At 46.1% G+C, this 15,114-nt stretch overlaps 1 protein-coding gene across 1 annotated transcript; it reads left to right on the forward strand.

The window, feature by feature from the left end:
• Positions 1 to 604: 604 nt before the first annotated feature.
• Positions 605 to 12,170, forward strand: LOC114117484 (short palate, lung and nasal epithelium carcinoma-associated protein 2B-like). Its single transcript, XM_042230311.2, has 10 exons — positions 605 to 674; positions 1,991 to 2,135; positions 2,939 to 3,090; positions 4,298 to 4,445; positions 5,773 to 5,880; positions 7,065 to 7,214; positions 9,305 to 9,398; positions 10,402 to 10,465; positions 11,329 to 11,407; positions 11,988 to 12,170. The coding sequence occupies exons 1-9, from the start codon at positions 620 to 622 to the stop codon at positions 11,364 to 11,366; spliced, it is 954 nt and encodes a 317-aa protein (XP_042086245.2). The 5' UTR covers positions 605 to 619; the 3' UTR covers positions 11,367 to 11,407; positions 11,988 to 12,170.
• Positions 12,171 to 15,114: the final 2,944 nt, after the last annotated feature.

Here is a 15,114-nt window from a genome sequence, read left to right on the forward strand (position 1 = left end):
TATCTTAACTGTATCTCTAAGGACAAAAACAAACCCAGGCAATCTGTGGAGACCCATAGCCCCTTTTGTGATAGTGACCTTTTTCTCCAGAACTCTGGTAACATGGTCCCCATGATTCTGCAAAAGTACCCTTGGAACAGGGGGATAATCGGAGGTGCTTTCTTCTTGAATCTAGTGATGCTGTCCTGTTCTCACAGGTATGTATGCATGCACATTGAATGTTCATGTCTTCGTATAAGTATGAATATGCTTCTTCAAGAGTTCCAGACACACTGTAGGGATCAGAGGACAGAGGACCTCAGAAAGAAGGAAGACATGGTTTCTCTCCACTTTGGTAGATTTAGTTTAGTGTGTACTAGACTAGGGAGTCCCCCAAATGCTTTAGCAGATGGGGAACATTGATCATGTGGTGAAGTTCTGTCTTAATGTGAATTAGAGCCAGCAACCTCTAAAGCACTGAGTCACCCTGAGAACATGGCTCCTTAGAAAGTAGGCACTTGTGTGCCAGCCCCAGACTCACCAACAGGGATCAAGCATGAAGATCATTTCACCTCAAAGCTCAGCCATGAGAGGAGGCTGATATCAGTGCAAGAAGCTGGCTTTGTCCTGGGTGTGGTCCATGATGAGAAATAGCACCAGCCACTGTGACTCCAGGAGGCCATGGCCAGATGGAGGTGAGGTCTTGGGAGGCAGGGAGGGTGAGAAAAGGAAAGAGGCAGGAAGCCTGGGGGAACCACAGCTCCTTGTTCCATAGCTCAGAACCATAGCTCAGGGAGAAAAAAAATCTGGGAAGAAGAGTCATACAAATGTGTAACAATGGTTTAGTAGAGACTCAGGAAGTTTAGAACCATGGCTCACAGTTACATCAAGTCACACAGATTCTTAGCAGCCATCTGGTCAAGTTCCTGAGCATTTCTGGTGATGGGACCCTTCCCGTCTTCCCAGGGAGTGGATGGCTTTAGAGGATGCTCCAGAGAGGCTTGGAGAATTCTATAGCCAGGTCAAGGTTTGGGGACCCATGTGAGAGGAAAGCCACAGAACAAAGGATGGTAACAAGTTGCTGAGGGCAGAGAACAAGAGGAAAAAGTCAAATGATGATAATTTGCTGTGAAAAGGAGCCAACCCAAAGATGAGTCGGGGAAAGGGAGGGACCACCAGGTGGACAGTCACAGAATTCGTGAGGTGATGTCGAGAGCCAGTGACAGCTAGGGAGAAGAGTTCTGGGAAGACGGAGTGGTCTGTGCAGAGTCCCGAGGCAGCAAAGAGGCTTGAATCTTTCTAGAACAGAAGGAAGACAGTAGGGGCCATGGAGGGAGAGGGAGATGGTTTGGAGCAGCAGTGAGCAGATGACACAGGGACCCTGATGGGGACTTCGGTTTTACACTGAATGAGACCCCTCTGGCTGGTGCATTGAGAGTCGAGGGATTGGGGGCAAGTGTGCAGAGGGAGACCGCATGTAAGAAGGTATTTTGCAGGCAGATATTGTTGTCTCTGGGGGACTCTGCCAATCAAATGACTGGCAGACTTCAGAGGGTGGTATTGAGCAATGCATCATTACAAACATCTGCCCTGAGGCTGGCTCCACTGTGAGGGATGTGGTGGAGAGCACTCAAAAATCAGAGAAGAGTTGGAAAACTGACCTCACTAGTCCTTGACCCTGACTCCATGGGGCATAATTCTAGCACATCCCTGTCCATGTCTTACTGGATGACCTCAAGCTGGTTGCTCTCCTTCTCTTGAACTGAGTTTCCAAATGATGACAAAATTAGGCTGGATGATCACTATGGGTCCTCCTATCACAACATTCTCCAACTCATCCGTTCTCAGTCTTTATCCCAAACCCCACCTACAGTGGCCACTATCTTGGCAGCTGGAGTTTCCGTGAGAACCTACTCTTAGTCTTGGCACAGAGTCCTCTCCATATCCACCCATTTCAATTCAAGCGTCCTGGGTGACCTTTGCATTGGAAGTCTCCCTCTGTTCACTCTAGACATGGATTATTTTCTTTGGAGTCTCCTTGGATGGCCCTGGACCCAGGACCTGTTGCCAGGGCAGCCTCCCACCCATCACCACAATATAAGGGCCATCACCACCCAGCAGAATCCCAGGAGACTGCGCAGTGGAGCAAGGATTTTGTAAGTATTTTCCTCCAAACCCTGTGAATGCTGGGCTTCCCTTTAATGTCACCCCACATGGAGATCTTCAGAAAGCTCTGGGGCCAAGAGGCAGAGGGATAGGGCCACATGAATTAGCTAATATTGTCAATATAGCAAATTAAGAAATCAATTATATTAGGAGAAGTCTCAAACTGGTGAGCAATGTGGGGTCATGATGTGGTGCCTATTTATTTGTTCATACCTTTATTCTGCAAACCTTTATTTGGTTGTACTGGATTAGGTGCAGGTTTTTTCCTCTCAGTTGGGAATTCACAAAGTTACAGTCCCTATCTAAGGAATTCACAGCCTGGTGAGAAAGGAGGCAAGTCATCACTAATTGTACCAAGGATTCTGATCAGAGAATGAAGGCAACAAGATGGTAGAGTGGGACCCTGACCTAGACTCTGGGAAGAGGCCTAGAGTGGGCTTTATAGAGGATATGATGTCTTACTGAAACTGGAGACTCAGCAAGAAGTGACTCGTAAAAATGCAAAGAAGAGGGAAATGTTCTAGGCAGAGAAGCCAGAAAATGCAAATGACCTCTGTGTAAAGAGCACCGACCTGGAGTCAAGCATGACTTTCCAAATACCCTCTCCTCTACTCAGTGGCTGTGTATCTTTGTGCAAGTTGCTCCAGGTTCCTACCTGAGCTGCCCGTCTGTAAGAGAGGAGATAACCACGTCCATCTTCAAGGACTGTTGAGTGTCAGAGTGACAGGTGCGCATCAAAGATCCCATTTCCCTGTGGGTAATTCTCACTCCTGTTCCTCCCATGACTGTCCAGGTGTCAGGACAAGATGTTTCAGCTTTGGAGACTTGTTCTCTTGTGTGGCCTGCTCACTGGGACTTCAGCATCTCTTCTTGACAACAGTGTTGTGACAGAGCTGCAATCTGCTCTTAGAAAAGAACTTGAGATTGATGACAGTGCAGCTGAATGTGAGTCAGAAAGCGGGATGAGCGGTGGCACCTATTTCTCTAATTTTGAAAAAATTCACTCAATTTTTCATCTTTTATTTGTCATTTACATTATTTAAGTTAAATATTTTATTTACATTTGAAGCATATTCTTCTTTTGGGTCATTCAATCTTCTTGGGAATTTGTATCATCTAATTGGAAATTAATCCCTACCAAACCTAGGTAGGCTTAAAACTACCCACCTTTCCAGTTAGTCATATCGCTTTTTAATTCGGATTTAAGAGAACTTGGCCTTCTCATTTCCTGGGAACATTACCAGCACACTGTCAAACATTCTTTATAGGAGAAACTAACTTCTGAAAATGATTGCCCTTAAACCTTTCCAGGAATTCGGCAACCTTCAAAAATATACTTTCCAGTTTCATTGTTGATAAAACTGAGCTTGGAAACACAGGGTCTGAATCAAGGTCACCTAGTAAGTTACAGGACCAGGTGTAGTTTCCATCTCTGTTTGCATTACTATAATTAGGTGACACTGTCCGTTGCAGAGCCAAGTAGCACTACCATGATTACATATCTTTTCCTGTAGCCCTTTGTTTTTCCTTGAGCTAGTTATTGCCTGTTTCTCATTTGACTTACTTTTGAAACATATATTCTTAATTCTTTCCAAATGTGCCATTCTACATCTACCATCACCCTGTCAAATCCCTTTTTCTCTGAATGGCCCCCACTAGGACACTCTGTCCTTCGCCAGTATGAGTCATTTCTTTACAGGCCTGCTGCAAGACTGTTCCAGGGAACCCTATTTGCCACTTTCATGAGTTGGAGCCATAATTTTTCCTTGATTCTAGATTTTCCATTTCTTAGTTTATTCCAAATTTATTTCATTTGTTTGAGTATCTTATTAGTCACTATTAGAAGCTGGTGTTCAATCAATATCTATTGCCTACAAAGTGGATTGATTGCTTTGTTGATGAATGATGAGTATACATTCGTATGAAGGCAGCATAGAGGAAACAAGGTCTCCTAGCTGTGGGACTTTAGGCCCATATCTTAACCTTTTGATCTTTTATTTCCTCATATGAAAGTGAAGAAAATGGTAACACCAACTTTATGGAGTTGTAAAGACTGAATGAAATAACAGAGGCAAACAGTCGCATCTGGTGCCTGTGCATAGGAGCTGCGTCATAAGTTGTGACTCACATTAAATGGAGATTGCTTTTGCAGCTGTCCTTGAGAAAGTGAAGGCTGATTTTGAGTTGCTCCAGGATTTCACATGTTTGGAGGAAGTAGTTACTGAGAAGATCCAGGAAGCTGAGATCTTTTCGGACAAGGACAATACTAAAAATCTTCAACTACTTATCAGGTGTTTACGGTGAGTTGATGTTGAGTTCGCACTGAGCTCTTTGTTCCAAAAGAGAATACTTATCTTTGGGGAGGTAAGTTTAAGATCAGAGACAGAAAAGTAAAAAAAGATTTAAAAAAACGTGTGCACCCCTGAGAGTGGAACTGGTGTGAGGCGAGTTCTAGAATTTGGGGAAATTAGAGGCAGGGCTGCAGGACCTATCAAGGTGCTTAAAGGTCTAGGCTTGCTTTTTTTCTCATGTGATTTCAGGTTCAGGATACAGGTTTTCTTCACCCTCGTCTCTACCTGTTTGCTGGTACCTAAAGTTGCTTTTCCAAGGAATAAAACTTTTCTTCCTTGAATATAGTTGAGTATAAAAGTCTAAATGACCTCAGGACAGAAGAAACTAGAATTTATACCATATACATGGCCCCATACATGAAAGCTGGGAGCCAAGCAGTTCTGGGTTCAAAATCTGGTTCTGCTAAAAAAGAATGAAATAATGCCATTTGCTGCAACAAATGGAAGGATGTAGAGATAATCATACTAGGTTAATTCAGAGAAAGACAAATATCACATGATGTCACTTATATGTGGAATCTAAAAGATGGTGCTATGAACTTACACAAAATGGAAACAGACTGGTGAGCAAAAAAACAAACAAACAAACAAAAAAAACAACTTATGGCCACCAAAAGGGAAAGCAGTGCGGGAGATAAATCAGGAGTCTGGCATTAACATACATACACTGCTGTATATGAAGCAGACAACCAACAAGGACCTACTATATAACACAGGGAAGTATGCTCAATATTTTGTAACCACCTATAAGGGGAAAAATATGAAATGAAAAGTATCTCTATATCCACCTATATATACCTATATCTACATCCATCTCTTGGAGAAGGAAAAGGCAACCCACTCAAGTAGTCTTGCCTGGAGAATCAAGAGGAGCCTGGTGGATGAGGAGCCCGGTGGGCTACAGTCCGTAGGGTCGCAAAGAGTTAGACACGACTGGAGTGACTAGCACACACGCATATCTCTCTGTCCATATATACCTGAGTCACTTCGCTGAACACCTGCAACTAACACAGCACTGAAAAGCAACTATACTTTAATTTTTTAAGAAACCAAATTCTGACTCTGGCACATATTTACCCTGGAGTCTAGGGGGAATTACAGTTGTCTTCTGCCATGCCATCCAGTGGAGAGAATCCAACCTCTGAACTGGGCTGTCATGAAGACCAAAGCAGGCAAAGTCAGTCAGGCTCTAATGCTCAGCATGAGACTGGCATAGAGAAGAGCCCAGCAATGGCTGCGTGACGAATGATAAGGGTGAATTGTGGTTTTTGCACAGGTTGACAATCAAGAGCATCAGCATCGGGAATATCACACTCCAAGGGACTCCTGGAGGCCAAAGCATTAACCTGAGTATCCCCATCACTGCTAAGGTCACCCTGACCCTGTGAGTATTGGTTAGAATCGGAGGTTTGAGAGATGCAGTGGGGTATGCCAATAGGTCTCCAATCTGGCATCAGGTACCTTCCGTGCTTCTGACTTGGTCTCCCAATCTGTAAAAGAAGGAGACATTTCCAGGTCTAAGGGCTTCCTTGGTGGCTCCATATGGTAAAGAATCTGCCTGCAAGGTGGAAGACCTGGGTTCAATCCCTGGGTTGGAAGGATCCCCTTGAGAAGGAAACAGCTATCCACTCCAGCATTCTTGGGCTTCCCTGGTGGCTCAGAGGATGGATCCCCTTGGAAAGGGAGTGGCCACCAAGTCCAGTATTCTTTCCTGGAGAATTCCATGGACAGAGGAGTCTGGTGGATTATGGTCCATGGGCTTGAAAAGAGTCAAACACACCTGAAATCTTAACATTTAAAATGTTCTAAGAAACATTGGCCATAACCAATCTTTTTGTTAAAAAATCCTCCATGAAATATATGTCCAAAATCATCGTGATTATCTAATTATAAAACTTGAAAGCTGAGAAGATCGAACATTTATACCCTTTGATAAAGTTGCCTGCAGCATCACTTTGTCCCTCAAGATTCTCTTTAAATGACAGTGGCCAGTACAGGCCACATAGTATTGTCAGTATGTCATGAAGAGCATATGCAATTATATGAAAACTACAATTTTTAAGTGCTTTAATTACTTGAAAGATACAAAGAGATAAAATGAAGATGTGTAGAAGAGTCTTTATCAATAAAATGCACTAGGATTTAATCATTTATTAGCTATGAGATCTTGGAGGATAGTTACTTAACCTCTCTATACCAAGTGTTTGCACATTCGGAAAATAGAGATAGTAATTTTCTGTCTTGGTAGTGCGATCATGATTAAATGAATTAATCCAGTTAAAATATTTTTGTTTGAAATACCTAACACAGAATTGGTGCTAAAGAAATGTTGACTGTTCTGTGTATTTTAATCATCAGTGTCATACTGCTTAGAAATTTCACATGACAGAAACCCTTGTGGCCAGGAGAAGAAAAACCTCATATAAGAATGTAGATTCTGTCAAGAATACAGACAATATTGACATTGTCCATAGACACCCAATCTAATGTCTACAGAGAAGGGGACTGAAGTGAGCAACAAGAGAGGATTTCTCCACCTCTGTTAACTGTGAATCTTATTCCCTACAGGCCTCTGTTGGGTGCGGTTGTTGACCTGACCGTCAGCTTTGTCCTACACACAAGCATCAGCTTTAAAATTGGTGAAAATGGTGCCTTAATTGTGGTCATAGGAGAATGCACCTACACACCAGCCACGATATCACTCCCCTTCGTGAACAGGTCAGGCTCAGATATCTCAGCAGAGCGGGACTCCCTGAGGAGTTGGAATCCCTAATTTCAGCCCTATTCCTATATCTGGGAGGGAGCAGAATATGGTGAAAAGAGGTGAAACTCTGGAGACAAGCTAGCTTTGCCACTGACTTATGGTTTTATCCTCATTTTAGCTCTAGGATCTCCAGTGTTCATTTTTAAACTGGCGATGGTAGTGATCCCTAATTCATAGGCTACTGTGTTGACCAAATGAGAAAATGCAAGAGTTTAGCATGCAACCTGGCACTATGCTCTCAGTAATAGTAATATCCATGTTAACTTTCTGTCTCTCAGTTCTTCCCCTAACTGAGACAGGAGTGTTGACCTCTCCAGCCATAACTGTGAATTGGCATATTGCACCTTTCAGCTTCATCTGTTTTTGCCTCATGCTTTTTGAAGCTCTCTTGTTAGATGCTTGCACATTTAAATTGCTATGTCTATTTGAAGAACTGACCTTCTCATATTATATAATGTCCCTCAATAATAATAATGATGATAATAATTCACTGTGTTTCCCTTCTTGCCTCTAGTTAGGAGGGGCAAGAGGAGTAGTAAGTGCCTACCATGGGCTCTAATTTCAGATTGTCCCCAAATCATCCTCCACACACTGGGAAATTCCCAAAACATGATCTTGAAAACTGGACACTCTGCTTAAATCACTGATTTCTGGTAACACACCAAATCTGCATCTTATACTGTGTGCTTGAAAGAGCACGTTTAACCCAGGGAAGAAGGTGGAGGGAGAAAGGCTGACCCTGGTCATGTTTGGGAAAGGAGAAATAGTCTGGATGCCAACAGCTGGGGCAGGTTGGTTTTGGCAAGGAACCAGGCTGAGCCATGAGCAGCGGTCAGTCCATACTGCCTCAACAAGGGATCTGATCACAGGTTGCCTAAAGACCCCCAGAACAGAAAACAGGCCCTGAAGCCTACCATCACTTGGAAAAACTGAGATGTAAGTCCAAATGCCTGAGCCCTGCTGGACAATGCCTAGCCTATAGCGCCAGAGAAAGCATCCTGCCTTCTGGGTCTCAGTGACCATATTTGTAAAATGGCATTCCACTCTGCTGCTCCAAACCCTCTGGGGGCTTTCCTCTCCACCTTGGGTAAAACCCCAAGCCCTCCTCAGGGCCATCTAGACTACCTGATCTGGACCCACCCTCATATCACTGTGCTCTCCCCCTTGCCTCTCTGCCCTAGACACACTAGCTTTTGCTCTCAGCCTCAAACAAACTCCTTCCACCTCGAGACCTGTGCAGAGGCTGTTCTGGATGCCAAGTACACTTATCCCCCATCCCATTTCAATGTACATCTCATCACTCAGGGTCTAAAACAAGGTTCCTCCTCTTGGCTCTTGTAAGAGTCTTCTCTTGCCCTTCTGAATACTTTCTGCAAGTTGTCATTATATATTTAATTGTAGGTTTACTTCATTTATTCCCTCAGCCAAAAATGTGCTGAGCACATCCTCCATGCCAGGCAGTCACCACTCTGAGCTCTGGAGAATGTATCGGTGACTTCAGGCAAAGAAGTTGCTCTCCTGGAGCGTATTCTCTTAGGGAATGACAAACAGATAAGCATTCAGTCCAACAATAAACATCCCACGAGGTAAATGTCAGATGGCAACCATCCCTGGGCAGAGTAGCACACTGAACAGGGTGCAATGATACAAAGCCCTCTCTTAGGCAGCAGTCACGCAGGGCTGCCCTGAAGAGGTGACAGTTATGCTGGGAAGGAGCCAGCCTTAGCTACATGTACTTTGTATTTAGTTACCAGACTGGGAGCTGCTTGTGCTTTGTTTATCCCTATGTCCCCAGAGTGGCTTTGTTCCTGGCATATACGGTTGTTGCTGTATAAAACTGTGCTGAATGAATGAATGGAAGGATAGATGGATGGATGGATGGATGAGGGCTCATGTTTGTGATGGGACTCTCATGAGCTGCTGGTCAGTCATGTGGCTCTAGGTGATGATCCCCTGAGTAGAAACTCAAGTCACCTGACTTCAAGGTGCTCCACCATGTCCCGCCCTCTTCCCATTGCTCTGCCAACTTCCTGGTCTTTATCAGTTCCGTCTCCAGCCTCACTGGACTGATCAGCGATATCAAAAATACTGTGACCACACTCGTGAACCTGGTGGAGAAGTACCTAGTGCAGTACGTGGTGAGTACCCCACTTCTGGCAGCTCAGAGCCAGGCCAGGTGGGGGGCAGATGTGACATTCCCTGGGTGGGCTGTACTCTTTGGGCACCTTCCCTTCTGCGGTGCCCACTTCCTTTGGGCTGTCAGCTGCTGCTCCCCTCCTTCATTCAGTCTCGTGTGGGGAGAAGGGGAGGAGGGATCTGATATTAGCAGAAATCACTGGATTCCAACTTGAATCATATACCATACCCATGTACTGCCAGTAGGCCTTTTAGCAATATACTTTATTGAATACAATTTTATTTAATTTATTTAAATATAAAAGTACATATACCATAAGTAAGATTCTGTGCATCATATGCAAACCACATGTACCATGTGCCAGAAATGATTCTAAATTAGTCACTCTGGAATTTGACTGGGGATCACGGTTTATGGGGGAAAAATTCCTCCAGAGGGCTCTGTGATTTACTAAACTGGAGGGCCACTGCTCAAGCTGTGGTTCTCAGAATAGCAACACTGACCTCATCTGGACACTTGTTTGAAATGCAGACTCTCAGGTCCTACCTCAGATCTGCTGACTCAATAATTTGCATTTTCACGAGATCCGTGTGTATTGCACACACACAAAATCATTGGAAACACTTCTCTATGGTTCCCAGGGCCTCGTTTGACTACTTAAAATTCCAGTGTTCCAAAGGTCAAGGTTTCTAAGAGCATAGCATTCTGGAGTGGTAAAAGTCTAGATTTCGAGGTTTTAACCTGAAGTTTTAGGATTCTAGCATTCTCTGGCTCTCAGATTTAGGTCTTCTGGGTTTCCATCATTATAGACTCCTAAGGGTCAGAGGTTCTGCGGTCCCGAGTAGGGAGCACCTCTGCAGGTGGTTTGCAGGGTGCTCCCAGTGGATAATGATCGGTCCTCTTTCTCTCCTGTCTCTCCTCTCCTCCCTCCCCATCCCAACATCATTCCTGCCCTCCTCTCTCCATCTCTTGCTGTATCGTCCCTGGTGTTCTGTGACCCTCAGCTGTGCCCACGAATCCGCACCGTCATCAGCTCCTTGAGTGGGAATTTGGTTCAGAACGTCAATGGTAAGTCACAGCCTGGGGAAGAGGTGGGTGCTCCCTCTGCAGCCTTCCAAGGGGCAGGCGCACTGCTTTACGTCTGCTTGACAGGCAGGACTGTCAGGGGACCCAGGAGAAGTTCAGGATCCTTTGTCCTGAGCAAGTCAGGAGAGTGTGGCTGGGGGAATGGTGTCCCTGCAGACTGAGGGCTTCTATTGCCCTCCTTTCTTACACCTGTGGAACCAGCTGCACAGAATGATGCAAGAAACAGGACGGGCCAGGTCTGGGTTCAAATTCTGCATTTGCTCTTAGCAGCTGTGGGGTCCTGGTCAACTAGTTCCACCTCTCTGATCCTTGGGTTCCTCACAAATGAAAGATTGTAAACACTGCCAAGCTGATGAGTGGATTTAAAGAAGAAACAGAAAGAGCCTAATATCCCATACTCATTGCTACTGAACACTGCCCCTTCCCTTTCCCTTCTTATGAGGAGTTGTGGCTTCACCCCCAACCCCTGGGGGCTTTCCTTGATCTGGGTCTCTGGCATGACTGGGGTTGCTGAGGCTGTGGGGCAACAGAAATGGGATGAGTAACAGTGTCAGGGTCCTGGAGGTGGTCCTTCTAGAAAACAGCCACAGGCCCAGTTACCTGGGCCATGTCTCTGTGCTTCGTATACAGCATCTCATTGTATTCTTTCAACAACACTGTGGAGTGGGTACTGTTATCATACCCATTTTACAGATGAACAAACGTAGGCTCAGAGAGACAGAGTGACATGCAAGAGATCCCTTGGTTGCCAAGTCTGACCTGCTGCAGGGTGGCAGCCACTGGGATCTAGTTTCTATTCAGCTATATCCAGATCTGGAGAAATGCTACTGATTTTGTTCCCTCAGATATACTTCAGGAAACCACACAACAAATTGTAAACTGAAGAGGACAGATGAGAAAAACCACTATGATGCCCGCCTGCTGGTGAGGACCCAACTCGGGGCCCTGGGCTAAGGGAGGATGAGGCCTCCCCACAGGGGCCTGTGGAGAAGAAGCAAGTCTTGGCCTCTCTTCTTTCTCTACTAGCAGCATGAGCTCTGATCTTGGTCAAAGCCTGATTTCTGACCCTCAGTCACACCCAGATTGTGCTTGATTCTGGTCCTTGACTGAGCCTGGAGTGCAGTCAGGTTGAAGTTTAGCTCAAGTTGCTGACTGAGGCCTGACACTGGCCACAGATAGACACACAGTCTATCTCAGTCTGATCCCTGATTCTGATCGTATGCTGAGCCCTGAGCCCTGGCTCCTCTGAGCCTTGTTCAGTCTTTTCACATCGGTCATTGCTGCTAAGGTGGGGGGGGGGGGTGCGGTGGGAGAGTGAGGGGATGAGGAGGGGTCAGGGCCAGGTGCCAGAGAAAGACCACAAACTACAAGTGCCAGTCCCCCACCCATAAGCCTCAGAGCTCGCAGGATTTGTGCTGAAGCACTCTGGCAGCTGTTCCTGCTGAACGCAGGAGCCGGTAAGGGCCCCGGGGTGTCCATGCCTCACTCTGGGGTCTCCTTCCAGATTAGTTCCCAGGGACATGACTGAATCTCTGTACCATCTCCCTCTGGCACGGTTGGTGCAGCCATCATCCCCCAGGAGTGACAACTGAGCCCAGTCAAGGACACTCTCAGATACGCCTCCTCACAGTCAGGACACCCTATGCTCCTTGCCCTCCACCCCCAGCAATAAAATGGCATTTCTGCACCTTCTGTGTGGCCTGTGGCATTCCTTCCATTGGGATTTTGAGGGAGTTGAGGTACGGGCAATCAGGGCCTCAGAGACCTGGATCCGAAGCTGGAAGGGACATTTGGGATTTTCCAGCCGCAACGTCTTGTCTTACAAAGGGAAAACCTGAGGCCCAGGATGGGCAAGAAAGTGACCTGAGGCATTGTAGAGACAGCCTCACTCTGATTCCACTACAACACCACCATGATGGAGGGCTGCCTTCCCCAGCACACCTGACCTCATGACCTCCTCACATCACCGTTCTCGCCAGGAGACTTGGCTCTTGCCCCCATTGTACAGATGAGGAAACAGGCTCACAGAAGACAAGTGATTCATCAGGGTTACAGGGTGGCAAGTGGCAGGGCTAGAATTTTAACCCATGTCCCTGGGAACACTTGCTCAGGTAGGTGACACCCTGAGTACTCAGCACTGAGCCACCTCTCCCCTGCCCCCAGCAGGTCCCATCATCCTGGCCCTGCTCTCTTCTGAGCAGGACTGATGAGGTCATCTCGAGTCCACTCTTCCTCCCTAACATGGAAGCCTTCCATTTCCCCTTTGCCCTGGAGTGGGGAGCAAGGCACATGTTACTCACAGCTGCATCACGTGTGCAGAGGATTGACCCGAGCTGTCACGTCAGGGTCCCCGGGCTTCTTCTTTCCAGAAGACCATCTGGTTTTCCTGACAATAGACCCAGAGAAACTTTGTCCTTTGTGCCATAGAACCATCTCAGTCTTTGTGCCATTCTGTAAGGGAAGGACCACTGTCATCCTCCTTGGAGACTCAGGTGAGGAGAGGTCAGGGTCACACAGAAGCCTGCACATGCAGCTACTTCACCCAAGGGCTTTCTATTTGATGAAGGCTGCCTCACAAGGTCAAGTCACTTCAAGGAGCCCTTGAGCCCCTGGGGCTATATCCAGGGCCTTCAGCCAGATCTCATCAGCTCTGCTGAGTGGACCTTAGGTCAGGCTATGCTGGGGCTAACGACAAGGCATAGGGTGAAAGTTGGACAAAGGTGAACTTGACTTACTTGGCCTCTACCTCTTGCTAGCTGTTTAATCTCAAGCAAGCTACTCTTAGAACCACAGTTCTCTCACCTGCCAAATAGAATGAACAGCAAAACTTCCTCAGGACACTGGTGTGAGGTTTAAATGAGTCAGTGACTGGAAAGTGCTTAACCAGGTTCTGACACTGGTGAGCACGAGTCAGGCTCCACACGAGTCAGGCTCTGGAATTACTGTCAAACAGTGTTGAGAAACCACGTATTAAATCTTTAGACACTGTATCTCATGAGATTCTCATTTTTACTGAGTGATGCAGTCAATGGTTCTTGGGGAATGTGCGGCAAGTGAATCTCCAAGAGGAGAGGTGAAATGACTTCTCCAGGGTCACATACCTGGTCAGAGGCAAAGCTAGGTTTCATGTGAAGTGGGCCTCGTCCAGAGATTTTTCCTCCCCTCCTGGCCATAGCAAAAGGATGAGAGTTTTCCTCTCTGTCTAGTTTTTGTGACAATCTCAACTCCCACAACTGTACACAAGGTCTCACAATTCAGGACTTCTCTTGAGCAGTAGCCCCCTTCGGTCAGTGCTGAGCATTTGTCCAGGTAATTCTGTCCACATGGAAAATAATTGCTTGCCTCCTTGCAACTTCTCAATTCTCCTCAGCCCTACAACTCTGCACAGGAGCCCTCTCCTGGTAAGTGGGGGCCACTCCTCAGTGTTGCCCTAACAAAGAGCCTGTTTTTCCAGCTGGTAGGTCTACCCAAGCTACTTGTCATCATTGTCCCATACAGACAGAGGGTGCAAGAAGGGTCAGCTCTCATGATTATGGTTGCATTTTTTAAAAGTAATCTTTTCCCCCATTTTTAATGGGTGGCAAGAAAACACAGAAGACCTATACATAGGGAAAGGAGTACATCAAGGCTGTATATTGTCACCCTGCTTATTTAACTTATATGCAGAGTACATCATAAGAAATGCTGGGCTGGAAGAAGCACAAGCTGGAATCAAGATTGCCAGGAGAAATATCAATAACCTCAGATATGCAAATGACACCACCCTTATGGCAGAAAGTGAAGAGGAACTAAAAAACCTCTTGATGAAAGTGAAAGAGGAGAGTGAAAAAGTTGGCTTAAAGCTCAACATTCAGAAAACAAAGATCATGGCATCTGGTCCCATCACGTCATGGGAAAGAGGTGGGAAACAGTGGAAACAGTGTCAGACTTTATTTTGGGGGGCTCCAAAATCACTGCAGATGGTGATTGTAGCCATGAAATTAAAAGACACTTACTCTTGGAAGAAAAGTTATGACCAACCTAGATAGCATATTCAAAAGCAGAGACATTACTTTGCCAACAAAGGTCCATCTAGTCAAGGGTATGGTTTTTTCTGTGGTCGTGTATGGATATGAGAATTGGACAGTGAAGAAAGCTGAGTGCTGAAGAACCGATGCTTTTGAACTGTGGTGTTGGAGAAGACTCTTGAGAGTCCCTTGGACTGCAAGGAGATCCAACCAGTCCATTCTGAAGGAGATCAGCCCTGGGATTTCTTTGGAGGGAATGATGCTGAAGCTGAAACTCCACTGCTTTGGCCACATCATGCAAAGAGTTGACTTATTGGAAAAGACTCTGATGCTGGGAGGGATTGGGAGCAGGAGGAGAAGGGGACGACAAAGGGTCAGATGGCTGGATGGCATCACTGACTCGATGGACGTGAATCTGAGTAAACTCCGGGAGTTGGTGATGGACAGGAAGGCCTGGCATGCTGTGATTCATGGGGTCACAAAGAGTCAGACACAACTGAGTGACTGAACTAAACTGATACAAAAAAGATCTTCATGAGCCAGATAACTACAATGGTGTGATCACTCACCTAGAGCCAGACATCCTGGAATGCGAAGTCAAGTGGGCCTTAGGAAGCATCACTA

This window comes from Ovis aries, chromosome 13, assembly GCF_016772045.2.
Source record: "Ovis aries strain OAR_USU_Benz2616 breed Rambouillet chromosome 13, ARS-UI_Ramb_v3.0, whole genome shotgun sequence".
NCBI lineage: Eukaryota > Metazoa > Chordata > Mammalia > Artiodactyla > Bovidae > Ovis > Ovis aries.